General features: G+C 47.8%; 1 protein-coding gene across 8 annotated transcripts in view; it reads right to left on the bottom strand.

Moving 5' to 3' along the window:
* The window catches only part of DAPK1 (death associated protein kinase 1), a 185,693-nt gene that overhangs the window by 79,500 nt on the left and 87,128 nt on the right, over nt 1–19,065 (bottom strand). For all 8 annotated transcript variants that reach the window (XM_045043702.1, XM_045043698.1, XM_023242235.2 and 5 more), the window contains exon 3: nt 9,196–9,417. In XM_045043702.1, coding sequence (XP_044899637.1) covers nt 9,196–9,417 — 222 coding nt within the window. The remainder of the gene's footprint in view (nt 1–9,195; nt 9,418–19,065) is intronic.

Here is a 19,065-nt window from a genome sequence, read left to right as displayed (position 1 = left end):
ATCCCCTCCCCCAAAAGCTACTGTCTGAGAATCAGAATCCCTGGCTCCTATATCCGGAGACACTGGGCCAGCTTTCTGAACCTGCAGGGTGGTGACCATACCCTGGAGTTGCACCCAAATATTAAATGACATGACGTATGGAAGGCAGGGGCCCCACAGTGGCTAACCCGGAGAGTCAGATGAGGTGCAGCTTCCCTCCCTTCTCCACGAAAAGCCTGTCTCGTCCTTCACCTACATCCTCTTTCTCAAGACAGTTTGCGAAGATCCTCAGCAAACTGGAAGTACCTCAGGAGAAGTGAACATTCTACCCCCTGTTTCCGAAACAACCAATTCTACTTCGATTTCCCCCTCAGCATATCAGGCGACTAAAATCACTGACGCTGCTGTCACCAAGGGAAGGGTCTTTGAGCCCATGTCTGACAACTGACTTTGTCAACACGGCACTCGGGTGGCGTTGCGGCCATACCTGGTAACTGTGCTGGTTCACAGACCAGAGATGCAAGTGGCCTCTGAGCACACGGAACATGCCAATACTAACTGCCACCCTGCTAGCCTGGCGTCCCTCACCTGCATTACAGTGACAAACAAGTGACACACATGGAAGGAAAAGGGGTGGGGCAAACATGGGAAGGTCAGGTAATATTCAGTTACTTCGAAACACAAATGAGGAGAAAAAAAGCAATAGAAGGCTGCCTTAGAAGTGTTCCATTCGTTTTTCAGCAGCATTTTGCAATGATGTGAGGCAGAAAGGAGGTTCTAAGAGACTGGAGGATGGTTGATCGGGAGTGGTTGCTACTGACCTGCCTTAGACACTGGCCTAAGAAGGGAATCCCACCCACGTCCTGGGGTCTGGGTGCTCTCTCTTTTGGGGGTGAGTCCCCCCAGGCTCCTGTCTCCAAGCTGAACCACCATCCCACCAACCACGCTCCCAGAAACCTGAATCCACTGTGCCTCGATGTGGGCGCCACAGGATCAGCATGGAGGAAAGCCAGATGGAAGGTCTGGGCCGAGCCTGGGGCACCAAAATGGCAGCCCCTGACCTGGGAGGGACCCGGGCTCTGGATGCAGAGGGGAAGCCAAGCAGTACAGGGAGACCGGGACCTGTGACTGGGATGGCCAAGCCATGCATAAAAGAAACTGGGGCAGCAAGAAGAGGGAACGGGGCAAGAGAGGAAATCAGAACGTCTGAAGGGCCAGTTAAGCCACAATCCCACGGAATTCTCCTGTCATATCCTCCCCAAGTGTTGGTTAGGACAGTGGGTGACCAAGACAGGAAGAATAAAGAGATTTTGCGACACGGCTTCCAAGAGGAAGCGTGAACGGTTCCCAGGGATTTGGATTACCCCAGAGTGTCCTAAAGTAGTCTGCGGTCCCTGGGGAGGGGCTCAAGAATCGCCTGTCACTGGAGCCACGGATGTCCCGAAGGCCGGCTGGCGGGCAGCAATGGTACCCGTTCACCAGACCACGGCAACTACAGGTCCTTCTTGGAGGTAAGAAAGATTGCAAATACCAACAACTCATGTAGACAGCACAGGGAACACCAAGCCAGATATTGAGACAATGCATATCCGGTTAAAAAAAAAAAAAAAAAACCCACGATCTAGGAGTTCAGATGCCACATCTGGTTTGTTTTTATCATTGCCATTTTCCCAAGTTTTCTAAGACCATCCAGCAACCAAATAATCCACATAAGTGAGTGAAAATGCCCACTGAATAAACAGTAAGGAAATGCTTTTCGACTGAACTGGCAAGAAGCGAGGGTGTGGGGGAAGACATAACACTCAGGGTTTTGTCTCTCAAGAGAGCGCCTGAACGGGAAAATAACCAATTTTGTGTGATTTAGTTCTGTTGTGAAAGGGGAAGCCGCTGCCAAATGCACTTCGGTTCTCCGCTCTTGCCTAATAGCAGATATCTGAGAAGCAAAAGGTGCCAAAACTGTAAACCAGAACAGATCTTGAAATTACCTTTCTGAATAAAACCAAAAGTTCAAAAAGTCAGAAGAGCTGGCACAAGCTCAAAAAGAAGGAACAAATGTAGCTAGGGAAAAAAAATAGCACTGAAGCAATCTGAGTGTGCTTTTGTGTCTTGTGAGGACCAGGAGAGGAGTGGAGCAGAGAGCAGGGGGCGGGGGGGACAGGCAGGGGTGGGGCTTGGGGGCTGACAGGTCTCCAGCATCAGACACGCCTCACCTACCAGCATCGCCTACATCCCTACAACTCAGTCAGCTTGATACAACTTTGCCCCTTTGAAGGTATCTTGAGACCGTCACTCCAACCACTGCATTTTTTTTTTTTCTTGAAAAGCTCTTGTGATTCTTCTAGGCTTGAGCTGACGTCAGTGTGGCATGAGCTCATCTGCATACCCTGTGCTGGTGTACAATGAAAAAAATTCATCTTGGCTTGGTGGTGAAAAAGAGAGGGAGCCAACTTAACAGTGATCCTGCCTAAAGTAATCTAATATTGCACAAAGGTTTGACTATAACTCAGGGGCTGTTTGCAACGGGCATGCTGAATCCCAACAATTATTAACCTGGCCAAAGTCAAAAAGTAAGCTAATCAGGGGAGCTATTATTCCAAAAGCATAGGGTTTCAGTTTTGCAAGAGAAAAAAATTCTGGAGATCTACTGTACAACAAGGTGCACACAATTAACATTACTGCGTGCCTAAAAATGGCCAAGGTGGTCCATTTCATGTGTTTTTGTTACAATAAAAATAAATAAAATTTAAATTTCTAAATTAAAAAAATATATAACAATGTATATAGGCACTAATATTTAATGTACTAATTAAACTGAATTTCCTATCACAAAAAGAGAGAGAGAAAGTGAACACGCTAGCTAGCTGATTTCAAGCTCCTCTTTAAGTTCCAAACAAAACAGATAAGAAGAAAAAATTAAGGCTGGAAAACCCAAACTGGTTTACTTTCTGCTACAATCCACTGATACTTACATGGCAGGGTCAGCATTTTCACTTCATAAATCTTTTCTTGGTAACTTCCAGAAAGGTGATTCAAAGCTACCAGGATGACTACCCTGGAGCAGGCGGGGATGGGGTGACGTCTGCCCCTGCCTTGAGTTAGACCATTATCACCTCCTCTGCCCAGGCCTTCTGCAGAGAGTAAGACTGATGCATCGCATCGTGGCTCAGGTGCCCGATGGAGCCACCACCATAATTAGGCATTGTGTTCTGGTTTTGACTAGCTTACAGAACTTTAGACTAGCATGTGAGTGGGCTCCCAGTCTAGGAATTACCATTTTCTGTTCAACAGCCCTTCTGTATTAGTTGCTGGGGCTGCCTTAACAAAGTACACATACTGAGTGGTTTAAAACAACAGACTCTTATTGCCTTGCCGAGGTTCTGACGGCCAGAAGTCCAAAATCAGGGTATCGGTGGACTCCGTTCCTCCCGAAGGCTCTGGGGGAGAAGCTGGACCATGCCTCTCCCCTGTGGCTAATAGACACATCATTCCAATACTCCAGTTTCTGTGTTCACACGGCCTCCTTCTTATAACAGTACCAGTCACCGTACGTCATACATGAGGGACGCACCTTACTGCAAAATGACCTCATCTTAACTAAATTCATCTATACAGACCTGTTTCCAAATAAGATCACATTTTGAGGTACTGGGGGTTAGGATTTCAACATTTCACGATTCAACCTGAAACAGCTTCTCAAAAGATGACCACCAACCAGCAGAATCAGCATCACCTGGGAATTTGTTTAAAATGACAATTTTCAGACCCACTAAATCAGAAACTCTGGAAGTACACCCAAAAAACGTATATTTTAACAGGCTTTCCAGAAGATTCTGATGCACGCTGAGGTTTCAGAACCACTGTGTTAAACCACATTGCCCATTTTTTAAAAAATCATTTTCGGGGCTCCTGGTGGCTCGGTTGGTTAGCCATCCGGCTTCAGTTCAGGTCATGATCTCACAGTTCGTGAGTTTGAGCCCCGCGTCAGGCTCTGTGCTGACAGCTCAGAGCCTGGGGCCTGCTTTGGATTCTGTGTCTCCCTCTCTCTCTGCTCCTTCCCTGCTCATGCTCTGTCTCTGTCTCCATCTTTGTCTCTCTCTCTCAAATAAATAAACATTTAAAAAAAATTTTTTAAATAAATCATTTTCAATGATTTTGCGTGTGACGTTCGATGACACCAAGTGTGCGTCTTGCCTTTCTGGGCTGCCTCTGACTATACCTATCACACACTGCTTCCCCCACAGTGGTGACCAACTAATACTGCTGTGATAAAACAGACTGGAGTCTCAGGTCACAGGTCACATGTGGCCCTCAGACAGGTTTTATTTTTGTTTGTTATGACTACTGTGAGCTGCCAACATTAAAAGCCTAGGTTACAGACTTTTCTTGGAAAAAAAGTTGCAAGATTTGGCAACACAAGATCCAACATTCCACGTGGCAACAATCAACTGATTGGTGGCTGCCCACGGAGGTGAGGCATCAGGGTTCTGGCTGAGTCACAGTCCCCACTATTCCCGATGCCTGACCAACCGCGAGGCTCCATGCACATGATACCTGCTCACATATCCCCCCTCTCTGGCCTCTGCAATTGGGCTTGAACCATATCTGGCCGGAGGAGAGTTAGGGAGAAAAATGCATCACCATCCACAGCCTGAAATACTTAGCTGTTTCTAAGCGGCAAGTTTAGGAATGAAATTCTAGAAGCTGGTGGCTCTGATCAGCACTGACTTTAAGTTCTGAGAGCTTAGCTTCCCTTTCTACCAGGTAACAGAAGTTATGAAGTGACTCAAACACTGATGATCAAAGTTTTAAAGTGGCTTGCCCATGCAACAATGCAGGGTGAGTAACAGCACAGTAAGAAGAGAGTTTTGTATTGGCATGGCTTCATTAGGGGACAGTGGGACATAGAGGACATGAAACCTAGATGAGACATCACTTAACACCTTTGTATGCCTGCTGTGCTGAGCAGATCAGCTATGAAACAAATGATTCTTCCCCAGTAAAACAACTGGAGAAGCTATTATTTAAAGCTACTTTCAAGGCTTATAAAATTCTTTTATATATATACAAACACACACACACACACATACACATACACACACACACACATTTTAGAGGGGGAGTGGCAGAGGGGGAGAGGGAGAGAGAGAGAGAGAGAGAGAGAGAGAGAGAGAATCTCAAGTAGGCTCCGCTCTCAGTGTGGATGGAGCCCGATGTGGGGCTCAATCCTATGACGCTGGGATCATGACCTGAGCCAAAACTCAATCGAATCAGCCACCCAGGCGTCCCATGGCTTACAAAATTGTTTAAGAGCAGATCCTGGGCTAGGATTTGACAACTTTGCCTTTGACACAGACACAAAGTAGTTTCTTTACAAAGGACAGAAAAGATGCCATTTCTGTACCTCACCCAGGTCATGGGAGGCAGTTTGCGAAAAGGGGAACTGAGTGGTGGTTTGGGGTCTCTTCACCCCAGCTGTACAGATGGGCCTGGAGTTTGCAAGTGACAACTCACACATACAAGTGGAGTCAGGGACAAGTTTTCAAGGAGGGAGCAAGCTTCACAGAAAGCCTGAACGGAAGGGCTACTTACCTGGGAGATCATCCCAAAGCAACCAATCGGATAATTACATTCACTGAAAGACTATTGAAGCAGAAGATTCAGCCAAGTAGCCACTATCATGTCACACGGCTCTTTTCTCACAAATTCTTAAAGTTGATTCTCTCCTAAGCCACCCTATACCTCAGCATTCTTAAGAAAGAAAAGAGGGGATGTAATATGTCACTGATGGCTAATCTTCCCTTAAAGTTATTAGAATTTAGAACAACGATAATTTCCTCAAAGACAAAGATGGCTATGTCTTCCGGGCGGACCTAATGTTTTGAAGAATCTATTAAAAATTAAAATACTTCGGGGCGCCTGGGTGGCGCAGTCGGTTAAGCGTCCGACTTCAGCCAGGTCACGATCTCGTGGTCCGTGAGTTCGAGCCCCGCGTCAGGCTCTGGGCTGATGGCTCGGAGCCTGGAGCCTGTTTCCGATTCTGTGTCTCCCTCTCTCTCTGCCCCTCCCCCGTTCATGCTCTGTCTCTCTCTGTCCCAAAAATAAAATTAAAAACGTTGGAAAAAAAAATTAAAAAAAAAAAATTAAAATACTTCTTCACAGCAAAGTACATATGCAAATGGGGCAGGCTTGTGATACTTAAACATGGGTTACACTTTCCCTCTGACTGTGTCAGTCAGGGTTCTCCAGAGAAACAGAACCAGTAGGAGACACATATGAGTACATGGAGAGAGAAGGGATTCGTTCTAAGGAATTGGCTCACATAATCATGGAGACTGACAAGTCTTCAGATCTGCAGGGTGAGTGGGCGGGACCCAGCTAGGGACCCAGGACAGCCAATGGTTCAATCCACTCCTAAGGCAGGAAAAAGCCAATGTCCTAGGCTCCAAGGAATGCCCTCTTACTCAGGGTAAGGTTCCATTTAGTTCTATTGAGGCCCTCAACTGATTGGATGAGGCCCACCCACCCAGAAGGCAACTGGTTTCATTCAGTCTACAGATTCAAATGGTAATCTCATCCAGCACCACCCTCACAGACACAACCCAGACTTATACCGGATCAAATGTCTCCCGACACCCCAACTGACACATAAAAGTCACTGACACTCGCCAGTGCAGGCAGAGCAACTGGGACTCCCATCCTTTGCTGAAGGGACCGCTATCCAGTGCAGCTGCTTCAGGAAACAGCTCAGCACTTTCTTAGAAAGTTAAACACGCAGTTATGTGTGACACAGCAATCCCACTCACGGCTCGTGGGTATTTACCCAAAAGAAATGAAAACTTAAGTTCGTACAGCAGCCTGCAAGTGAATTTTTATAGCAGCTCTGTTCACCATCACCAAATACCAGCAACAACCCAAATGTTCTTCCGGGGGTAAATGGACAGACAAGCATCCACGCAGAATACCACTCAGCAGTAAAAGAGAGCAAAGCACCCATGTATGAAACTGAAAAGTAATGTGCTGAGTGAAAGAAGTCTCAAAAGACTGAATATTGTCCAATTCTATTTATGGGACACGTTTGAGAAGACAGAACAGCTCAGCGGTGGCCAGGAGGTAGGGGGGCGGAAGGTGTGTGTGACTCTATAGGAGTAAGACAAGGAAGCCTGCGGGGTAATGGGACTGTGTTGAATCCTGATTTGGGTGGTGGTTACACAAATCTAAACATGTGTTAACTTCCACAACCCTCCCCCGACATCAAATTTACCGTTACGAGATTTTTTAAATTGTGAAAATCAAATGGTAAAAAAACAAACAAACAAACAAACAAACCTATATATCACCCAATTTATGCATAGGATAAATGGACCTAACGGGAAATGTCTACGGGATGGGGTCAAGCTGAATTCAGAATGTGCACGGGCAGGTGGGAGCCAGAAGGGTTCAGGCAGCAGCCAACAGTTCGGTGTATAGAGAAGATAAGACACATTCCTGAGTCACTGCATACAACCCTGGAATTCTCTGAAAAGGCAAAACAGCTGTGATTTGTAATGTTTTTTCCCCCCAGGAATTTTGTATTCATGGTCTCTTACAACAGCCTAAAGAGGGGAAATGCAGGCTTATGGATGGTCAAGGACTGGCCTGGATTTTGATCTCAGTTCCGCCTGGTTCTCGAGAGTCACCACACGAAACTGCAGCGAGGATTACACTCTGACTCCTCTCTTTTCTCTGCTGTCCCCAGCAGGGCCCCTTAATCCCCCATGTTCTTAAGGCCCTGCTCTTCCTTAAAGCAGGAGTTTTCCATGGAGAAAAGGGGGATATTTTGTCCCCTAGGAGACATGTGGCATTGTGTGCAGGTGGGTTTAGTTGTCACAGACAGTGGGCAGGGTGCTACTGGCATCTACTGGGCAGATGCCAGAGATGCGGCTAAACACCTTACAATGCACAGGGCAAGCCCCTGAAACAGAATTATCCAGCCCCAAATGTCTCTAGGGCAGAGGTTGGGATCTTCTGTTTGAACGGAAGGAAGGAAACATGTTCACGGCTCACTGTGCTAAGTATTGTCAAGTTCTTAACTCTCGTATTTCCTCAAGACCCTGCTGAGATAGCTATTATTAACCCCAATTTCTAGTTAAGAAAGTTGCTGCTCAGACCCACTAAAATACAGTGCCCCTACACCAGAGACAGATGAGATTCTGTGGGCAGCCCCAGGCCCCTCTGATGGCAAAGCCCAGGGAGCCTAGAGTATGATGCCCTCAGGGCTAGGCTGGGCCCTCCATAAACCTCTTTCCTTCCATCCCTTCTGGTCTAGAAATCGCCTCCTAGCCCTAACTGGTCTGCAAACAAGGGGAGCTGTTTGGCTGGCCCAGGGCAGATGTGAATTCAGGAGGACCCAGGAAACGAGTGAAGCCTGGCATCACTGAGAACCACTCAGGACTGTTTGTCCCTTTGTCTTCTGCTCCATCCATGGCTCCTGCCCTCACCTCCATGGGAGCAGCCCAGAGACATCAGAGGCATTCCCAGCCAGGCTCTCTTAGAGAGCTTCCTACCCTCCACCCCTGCCTCCTCCAGCCTGTCTCTTCAGCAGGAGAGGAGTGGGGGGTCCCTCAAGCAGGGGCCTGGGAACAGACAGATACAACACAGAACAACAGGCTGAGATCAGTTTCCCACAATAACATCCTACAGGCAGGGCCTGCCTAAGAAAATAAGCAAAATGCTTTAAAAACAAGTCCTATAATCACCTCTGGCTCAATTTTACCCTTTTATATAATCAGTGTTGACAATTCCAACAGCTGAAAATGGGGGTGAGGGGTTAAAATCAAGGGAGGTGGAAGAGAAGTAGAAAAACAGAGGGAAGGCAGAGGAACAGCGAGAGGAGAAAAAGAACATAAGCTTAAAGTTTATCATAAAACTCAGCAGACGGATGGCCTCATGACACAGGAAGAGGAGCCCCAAGATTTGGGGGCCTCTTTGCAAGTCGGGCAGGACCACATTCACGGCAGCTGCTCTTCAGCGTCATTCTAGGAAACCGCAGCCAGGCCTCAGGGCAGGCGGTTCACGCTTGTTCTCGAACTAGGCAAAGCAGAGTTATTTCCTGAGGCTCAGCGCTCGCCCCCGAGCTGTCCAGCTGCAGGGACGCCAAGGGCTGACCTCGACCCACTCTGATCCCCCCCCCCCCTCATGCCTCCTCGGCCCAGCCACAGCCACGAAGGCGGCACTCACAGTTCTAAAATGAGGATGACGTCCGTCTTATTCTCATAAACCTCATGGAGGGTGATGACGTTGGGGTGCTGGATCTCCTTCAGGATGCTGACCTCCCGCTCGATGTCCTCGCGGCTCACGCCCCGCCGGCTGGATTTCGTCCTCCTCTTCTTGATAAACTTGGCGGCATATTGCAGACCAGTGCTTTTCTCCCGGCATTTCTTCACGACTGCAAACTGCCCACTGGAGACAGAGGAGGAGAGGTTACAGGTCACTTCTTTATTGCTCACTGGAAAGGAGAGGATTTGAGCAAGGATGTGGCATGGGGGAGGAGGGGCTGTGGAACTGCGAGGAGGAAAGTCCACAGTGCGGGAAATTAACAAATTAAGCAGGCATATTTCTTATGACATTTTGGTTTCATTGAACCTGTTTCTTTATGAATAAAGTTGCAAGCAATACAAATTCTTTTCTTGAACTATATTTTATTGAATGGGTTAATAATGTGCTTTTCTGTGCTTCCTCCCTCCCTCCCGTTTCAGATTCTGGGATAGCAGGAAGGAGCTCCCCGACCTGACCTCCTTCTGACAAGCCTTCTCCTGTATGGCTAGGAAAACAAGGGATCAAGACGGGGGAACTGAGAGAAAAATGCATAGGGCCCTGCTTTCAATGACATATTTCTAGGACCAGTATTTATCAGTTGAAACATCCAGAACAACAATGAAAGCTATGTATTTGTTCATACTTCAGGGATTGATAAGCCATATATACTTAACATTTGTCGGTGGCTTTTCCAGCATCACACACTTCCTTCCTTTCCCAAAAATATCTATAACTAGGGACCCTGCACTTCTGGGGAAGCTAACTCTACCCCCATATATAAATATGCATAGGGTGACTGAGGTTAAGCCAATCAGTGTACTATATCTTCCTGACTCCACTGACAGGCACAGGACCTAAGTAAGACCTTTTGGAGGATGCAGAGACAAAGACCTTTTCTGAGACTCTCTTCTGGATGTTAACACTTAACTATATGACCCCAAAAGCCACTTCCAGCCATCTTAGGACTTCAGGAGGAGGTCCACTCTTGGTTTAAAGCCAACCATTGCAGAGGCAGAGCCAGTAGAAGAAAAGAAACCAGATTTGTGGTAACACTGTGAAATGGCTGGATCAACCCTACCCTGAAAGCCATCTGCCCCTGGATTTTTCAGCAACAGAAGCCAATAAATTCTCTTTACTGCTAATGCCAGTTTGATCTGGGTTTTCAATTTCTTGCAGAGGAAAGCATCCTATCGATATATCCTATGCCACAGCATGTAACCAGAGCCTCCTGCCTATATTAAAAGAGTACAATAACAGGGGCGCCCGGGTGGCTCAGTCGGTTAAGCGTCCAACTTTGATTCAGGTCATGATCTCTCAGTTCATGAGTTCAAGCCCCGTGTCAGGCTTTGTGCTGACAGCTCAAAGCCTGGAGCCTGGTGCCTGCTTCAGATTCTGTGTCTCCCTCTCTCTCTGCCCCTCCCCTCCTCTCCCCCCCCCCCCCCCCGCCGCCCCTCAAACAAATAAACATTAAAAAAAAGAAAAACATAAAAAAAGAGTACAATAACAGAACTTAACAAAAAAATAATAAAATAAACACATAAGCAGGTAAAGTCTTGAGAGGTAAGTAAGCTACCCTGGAAGTAACACAAACACAATACGCACACACAACACAACACAAAGCCCCTTCCCGTGTCAAAGCTGGCATCCACACTTCTTCCCCAGAGCCCACCCATGACAGAATCTGTGTATTTCTTGGCAGGTGCTGGTGAACTGATATGTAGAAAACTGTCACGGTTACTTTTCACTAGCTTTATTCTCACATGAAGACAAAAGAGAGACAGAAAATCAAATTAACAGTAACATTTCAATGGTAAAGAAGGGACACTTTACGTTACTCATTTACTTTAGCAGCAAAGGTCAGCGAAGAAAAACACATAGTAAAGGATTATTTTTATACCACTGCCAAATTTTTGCATGACAGGTTATTAATACTCTCTCTCCCCCCGCAGCAGAAGAGCAGAGAGGCTGAAGAATAAATCACACCAGAGAGCTAGCACCAACTGCCTGTAAACTCACGACCCTAAAGAGCCATGGGATCTGTTATGACTTTATTACAACATTTTCTGGGTTTTCTGAAGAGTAAAGAATTGGGCCTTCTCTCTCTTGGAGGGTGGAGGTGAGCAGCAGAGATGGGACTTATGAGGAAAAAAAAAAACCAACAAAACAGCTTGACTATAAAACACCCCTCTCCCAACCAAGTACCCCCGAAGAGGTCCCCGGATGCAGGGTGGGACAGTGCCCTGGCTCAACCCAGGACCTCCAACCCACAGGCAGCTTGTGCTTCCCGGGGCTGGGCCTGTGCGTGCCTCTCACACGGTCACTGCGACTTTTCTCAGGGGCGGTCAAGATTCAAGGTGGACTCATTGGTCTGAATCATGGTGCTTTAAAAAACAAAACCAAAAAGCCAGGCAAGCCACAAAGAACTTAAATGCGAGCCTAAATTCAAAGACTATTCCAAATGTGTTTTTAGTGCCAAATGTTCATGGTGACCTTTCCCCCTTTTTTTTAAAAAAAAACTTTCTTTTAACGTTTATTTATTATTGAGAGACAGACACAGAGTGCCAGCAGGGGAGAGGTAGAGAGAGGGGGCGACAGAGAATTTGAAGTAGGCTCCAGGCTCTGAACTCACAGAGCCCGACGCAGGGCTCGAACTCACAAACCGAGATCATCACCTGAGCCGGAGCTGGCCGCTTAACCAACTGAGCCACCCAGGCGCCCCGACCTTTCCCCTTTTAACTATGGGAAGGTGAAAGCATCAAGGCCGGCCCACGCTAGTGACTGGGCCAAGGTGAGGCACTCAGAAATCCTCAAGGCTGCATCCCTGAGATGACTCTAGCCCCCCCTTAAAGTGCCTGCCGGGGAAAACGCAAGGCTTCCAAAAGAACTGACCATTTCTTCCAGAGGACATCTGACGATAGGGCTCCGGTCTCCAGCGTTGGTTTGGGGGGGGGAGGGGTTTCACATGGATCGACCCCCCTCCAGCTATTTGTAAGTTTTCACTGCCCTGACTGTCCTGAGCCCCTGCTCACCCCCCTCTCCAACCCCTCATTCTCCCTTTAAAACACCCAGTCAGTCACCTCTGCACAAACCAAAGTTCGTGCACGTCACACTGGACCCTTCCCTTTTGTGACAGTACGTTGCTGATTAAAATTGGTCCTTTCCACTTTAACCAGTGTCCGGCTTTGTTCATCTGTGACAAGAGGACACATTGGGGAAGTAGGCGTGGTCTGGCCGGCCCTGGTCCTGGGGTACGACAGGGCCGTACTGCGTTTAAGTGCGTAAAACTCCGGGCAAACCTGGCACCTGGCTTCATCCTCCAAACACAGCATCCCTGCTGCCCCCACCCCCGCCCCACGTGGAGGGCGAGCTGCTGCCCACAGCAGCCTGGGAAACTGAGTCACAGCTGAGCGAGGGCAGGCAGGAGGCCCACGCGAGGCTACTGCGCCTTAGTGTGCACTCGGTAACTCGTGCCCGGAGCTTTCACAGCAGATCTCCTCCGGCAGGGAGCAAATGGAAGCCAGACCTCTCGGAGAAGAAATTCTTTTCTAAACACTGTAATTTGCTTCATGAGGACTAATTCGAACTGGACTGGCAGTTAACGGCTGCTCCTGACCTCTCTCCTTCCTGGGCAGCTGGCCCTCAGCACACCAGCTGCCACACCCACTCTGGGGAGGGGGACAGTTCCTCTTCTCCAATCCCCCTCCCCCAATAAAACAACTGGAAAAAAGGACTCATTTGGGCTTTTTTGGGCCAGGGCTTCTCAATCATGGGATCCCAGAGAAACAACCTGGTAACAGCTGCCGGGGTGAGCTCTGGGCAGGGAGGAAAGTAAATGCACACAAAGGAGCAAGGCCACCTGCATCGCCCGTAGGGGGTGGGGGTGGGGGGGAATTGATGGCCTGAACTCCAGTTTCCCTCCTGTTACAAACCCCGCAGGCTCCTCCGTGACTGACAGCCCCACAGAGGCTGCAGCGATGGTCAGTGGGTGGTAGAAAATCAGTGCGTACCTGCACATTTAAATTGACAAAACAGAATACGGGTTGATCCTCGCTTTTTGCGGGATCCATATTTGCAAATTCACCTACTCGCTAAAATGCACGCGTAACTGCATAATCAACACTTGGCAGTGCGTTCACGGTCATTTGTGGATCTGAGGTGCCCGACGTGAACATTCCCAGCTGAGGCAGATCAAGGGGACATTCCGCCTTCTGTCTCAGCTTCTGTACCATGTACACATGTCCTCTTAACGGTCTGTTTAGTGCCATGCCTTTGCATTTCTGCTTATTGCTGGTGATACCGCTATTTAAAATCAGCCCCAAAGTGTGAAGTCCACTGTTCATAGGCACAGAGGCTGTGATGGCCTTATGGAGAAAACATGTGCCACATAGATAAGCTTTGTTTGGGCAGGAGTATCAGCGCTGTTGGCCATGAGTCCAATGTTAAGGAATCAACAATACATATTACAGAAGTCCCTTTAAGCAGAAACACATGGAAAACAAGGTTGTGCACTGATCCGATGACAGAAATGCTATGACCAGAGGCTCACAGAAACTTAACCCTGTATTTTCTCTAGAACAAATGGGTCAGTATTCGCTAATTCAGTGATTGTGGTAAAGTCGCAAAATATCACTACACCGCAAATAATGAGAATCCGACTGGATGTTGTTTTTAAAAAATGTATTGGGGTGTCTGGGTGGTTTAGTCAGTTGAGCATCCAACTCTTGATTTTGACTCAGGTCATGATCCCAGGGTTGTGAGATTGAACCTCGTGTCAGGCTCTGTGTTAAGTGTGGAACCTGCTTAGGATTCTCTCTCTCTCTCTCTCTCTCTCTCTCTCTCTCTCTCTCTCTCTTCTCCCTCTGCTCCTCTCCCCCCCATGCATGCTCTCTCTCTCTCCCAAAATAAATAAATAAATAAACAAATGGATAAAATAAAAATACACTAATATTCTCCGTCACCTAATAACTAACAGAACAGCCATCCAAATTCATTTTGACATAAACACTTTCGATTAAATGTAATAAACATGTATTAACTACCAATGGCCAGACTATACAAAACCAATGAGACACATCCCTACTTTAAAGAGTTTGATACTAAAAAAAATTTTTTGATTCAAAAATAATCACAGATTTCATTAAAAGGAGACAACTTTGAATAAAAGGAGCAAAACTTCAGAAAGAACAACTTGACACCTAATGTCTTCGACTCACTGGTATATCTAATCGAATCACCTTGTCGTCACTCGAAGAACTACAAGCAGAATTCTATGCAAGGAACTTTACACATAATTACCTCATTCATTATCACAACCCTATGAGATTCATATCGTCATCAACTCTTCCCTCAAGGAAAGAACCAAGCCTTAGAGCGATTTTTTTTCTACTCCCCTCAAATCTTTCAAGCAAGTAAGTGCCACACTGGAGAGGTGAATCCCAAGCGTATTTGCCTCCCACACTCTATCCACTCAACCTCGCTGCTGCCCTGGGCTTGTGTCCATTTTGTTTGAAAGACAGGCCACCCCCCTGTGACGTTACAGACAGGTCTAGAAATCATTCTAGGAAAGGGCTCTGGGAACGGGAGGCACAAGAGAGGAGGATTGTGGTTAAATACGTTTGGGGAGTGTGGCCTTCTCCTCCCCACTGAAAACTCATTAAGTGTTTTAACCAATGAAAACCACTGTTTTAACATGCTCTGAAGTTCTCTGCAATAAAAAGCAACTCGTGTTTGTGTGTGTGCTTCAGAAGCACTATACTAACAATTAGCAAGAACCACAGAAGGTTCTCAAGGTCAGCACACAAGGATGGCAGGCACACATTTGTGAAGCAGGTGGGTTCTGATAGGTCCATGTAGTGCATTAAAAATAAAGCTGTTGAACTTTGTTTAATTGAGTCGGGTTTGATTTGCAAATTCATTTGTCCGTGGGAGTTTTGCTCACTTGGGGAAAGATGACATCAACGTACAATGACAGAAGCGTCACATTCAGAATGGAGAAAGAGCAACCCGGCCCCACGTGACGATGTGTTCTCTCCCTTTGGGTGGGCACCTAGCCCAGGATCTAACATTTTCCTTGTTGACCTTGATCTAGACACCACATTAGAACAAGTTCCCACCCGGGAAGGGGGGTGCAGACTTTTTTTTTTTAAGTGGCTAAAACAGGGGCACCTGGGTGGCTCAGTTAGGTCAGCAACCAACTCTTGATCTCGGCTCAGGTCATGAACTCACAGTTTCTGGGACTGAGCCCCACATGGAGCTCTGCACTGACCAGGAGCCTCTTGAGATTCTCTCTCTCCCTCTCTCTCTCTCTGCCTCTCCCTCACTCCTGCGCGCACTCTCTCTCAAAGATAAATAAATATTTGGAAAAAAAAAATACAGTGGCTAAACCAGCATACAAATTTTTCTTTGATTTTAAATATGTCTCTTCCCAGTATATGTTATTTAAAACATTCTTTATGGTAACTATTGCTGTGAATTCCCTCTATTAATGCTGTAAATAGATCTGGTTTCAATACAACGGATGATAAGCTCCATCTCTCTCTCCTACCAAATCTTTGCAATAAGATTTCTTTTTTCTCTCTTTCTTTCTTTTTTTTAATGTTAATTTATTTTTGAGAGAGGAAGACAGAGTGCCAGTCGGGTGGGTGGGGGGCAGAGAGAGGGAGACACAGAATCCGAAGCAGGCTCCACGCTCCGAGCTGTCAGCACAGGGCCTGACACGGGGCTCAAACCCACAAACTATGAGATCATGACCTGAGCTGAAGTTGGATGCTTAACTGACTGAGCCACCCAGGCGCCCCTGCAACAAGGTTTCTAATTAAAGCAAAATATTTTCTACTTTTCAGTTCATGTATCAACCTCAGCACAATTTTAGTGCTGGCTTATGGGTCATTTGTTTTTCTTGAAGAGCTGTATTGAGAGAGTGGTAGTGGCTTGAATCCTGCCTAAACACTGGAATCACAGGTCTTAAATAAGAGATGAGGTGACAGAAATTATTTTTCAAGGATGAGTTAACATTTATGGCAGGAGAAAAGACCCCAAAGCATTTACAGACTAATGGGAGAGACGAGCACGTAACACCAGAATATGGGAAGGGCCATAAAAAAGGACGTGGCCACTCTGAACCACCCCAGGGGAGAGTGTGAGGTCAGGAGGCCCAGGCTGTGTCCTGAAGGTTGAGCGCCAGCCAAGGGGTGAAGAAAGCATGTGTGGAGGAACAGTGTCCAGGAGGAGAAAACAGGAGCTGAGTCAGGGAGGCAGGAAAGAGCCTGCTTCGTATTTCTGAGAGATGAGGCAATGGTGGAGAAGTGGGCAGGCCCCACAAACTGGGCCATGCCCAGGATACAACAATGTCAGCCCTAACTTTGCCAACACCGTGGGAAAGCAGTGACCTCTCTGAGCCTCAGTTTCCCCATCTATGTGAGGGTAATGACAACACAAAATGAGGCCATGCATGTGAGTGTAAGCTGGGTTCTCGAACCACATCGTGCTGGTGTAAAGGATGAAAATTAACAAGATGTCTCAGCTTCATACTTCTCAAAGGAGCCCAGAAGGCATTGTTTCAGCAGCTGAAAAGCAGCACCAAATTTCTTCTTGGCATTTTTCTATGCAACAACTGTGCAATCTAAGTACTAAATCTCTACGCCTTTTTTCTCCTGTTTAGGACTCAACCATTCTGGATGAGGCCTATTTGATTTGCTCCCTTTGGCCCCCAAAGGACCTTGTGGCTTTGCTTTGATGCTGAAGTTTTTGTCTGTGGCAAAGCAGTGGGAAGCAAACCACCCTTTGCGAAGATGGCCTCGGTCAAAGATGGCCGAAGATGGCCTTCCAGCTCACGTGCTCTTCCGCAGTGTGACCTTGTCTCTCCCTATCATGAGGTGGATTCTCATCCTTGTTCCCTGGAATCTGAGCCTTGTTTGACCAATAGAATGCAGGAGAAATGATTCTGGGACTTCTTCCTGGTTCTCAGAGCACACACTCTTGGGTGCTCCCACTTGGAACCCCGCCACGATACTGGGAGAAGCCCGGGCTGTGTGGAGAGGCCATGTGGAGGTGTTCCCATCAACAGCTCCCTCTGAGCTGACAGCAGCTTTAACAGGCTGGCCAAGTGAGTGGCTATTGAACATCTGGCTCATTGAGTCTTCAGATGGTGGGGCACCTGGGTGGCTCAGTCAGGTAAGCATCCGACTTGGGCTGAAGTCATGATCTTGCAGTTTGTGAGATCGAGCCCCGCGTCGGGCTCTGTGCTGACAGCTCAGAGCCTGGAGCCTGCTTCAGATTCTGTGTCTCCCTCTTTCTCTGTTCCTCCCCTGATCATGCTCTGTTTCTCTGTCTCTCAAAAATGAATAAATATTTTAAAAAACTAAAAAAAAAAGTCTTCAGATGGCTCCAGCCCCACCCCACCACTTAGTGCAACCTCATGAGAGACCCCAAGCAGGAATGCTCAGGCAAGCCACAGAAGCGTGAGAGATCATAGCGAATTGCTGGTTTATGCTTCCACGTTTTATTTTTTTTTTGGGGGGGGGGGTTGTTACACAGCAACGGACAGGTGGAACAGCCAATAAAATATTTCGGATGGTGGGTTTGGCCCATGACCTGGAAAGCCATGTGGAGGAAGGATTCAATACTGGGGGTGAGAGGCCAGCAAGTGACCAGGATCCCAGACCAGCCTAACAGGAAGGCATGGGAAGGCACAAGAAGGCCCAGGCCACGTTGAGCGCAGGCCCCACCCTGAAACACAGAACCTACTGCCCCGACAAGACTCAGTGCACACACCGCTCCCTCATGTCCACGTGCCCAGGGAATTCCCACGGTGACGCCGCCTGGAGATGAGCGCATGTGAGGAGAAAGCACGCTGCCCTGCCCGGTGGAAGCCTCCCCTTCCATCCCAGCCCACCAGTGCCCGGATTTCAGCAGATGATGACAGCTAACCCATCCGGGGACCGCATACTTCAGCACCAAGTTCAATTCCCTTGGAAGGCTTCTGGGTGCAGCCCACACTCCGAACTGCCTCTCTCTGCCCTTTGAGAAGCTGCACACGACAGGCAGGCAAAACACTTTTTAGAAAAATTCAAAGCTGGTGATGATGCTGCTGATGCGGATGGTGAGGGTGATCAAAAACACACAACCCCTCAAAAACTATTTGACATTGCTACCGGGGCTCGGTCAAAATGGCACATGATTGGAAGAACGGGGTTCCCCCAGCCAATGAGAAAGCAGCGCAGGTTGCCAGGGTACCGACAGGGGAGGGGCAGAGTTTACCAAGGGCATAAACACCAGCATGTCGCCCCGGGAACCAGAGCAACACAGGAGTCAGGAGTGAGATGCAGAACGCAGGGTGACGCCTACGGGCGGCCAGGAGATGTAAAAGCAATGCAGCAGGAGGAGGCCCGGGGCAGAGAGTGGACCCCTTGGGAGAGCACCCTCCTGGAAGCCAGGACCACACAGAGAAACCCGCGCCCAGGAGAAGACGGCAAAAGCCTGGACCCAAGGCAAGGGTGGCCAAGGATCTGGCTTCTAGCAGAAGCACGGTGCTGCCGGTGGGTCAAAGAAGCCAGCGTATCGGGCGGCTTGAGCAGCCTCCTTATAATTAAGGAGTTAGCAACCCCAAGCGGGTGAGGACTCAGAAATAAGGAAGATTAGAAAGTCAGCAGTGCATGTTTTTACTCACCCCATTTGTCCCTAGGACACCTCTCTGGACGGGGAAGGTCTGAGATCATCTGGAAGAGCGTTTCTCAAATCAAGAGATGCTACTCAGAGAAAGGGTTTCACAGCCAAGCAGGTGAGGGAAAACTG

This window comes from Felis catus, chromosome D4 (genome assembly GCF_018350175.1).
Source record: "Felis catus isolate Fca126 chromosome D4, F.catus_Fca126_mat1.0, whole genome shotgun sequence".
NCBI classification, from domain to species: Eukaryota; Metazoa; Chordata; class Mammalia; order Carnivora; family Felidae; genus Felis; species Felis catus.
Note: the sequence above shows the minus strand (reverse complement) of the source record. Positions and strands in the feature narration are given on the sequence as shown.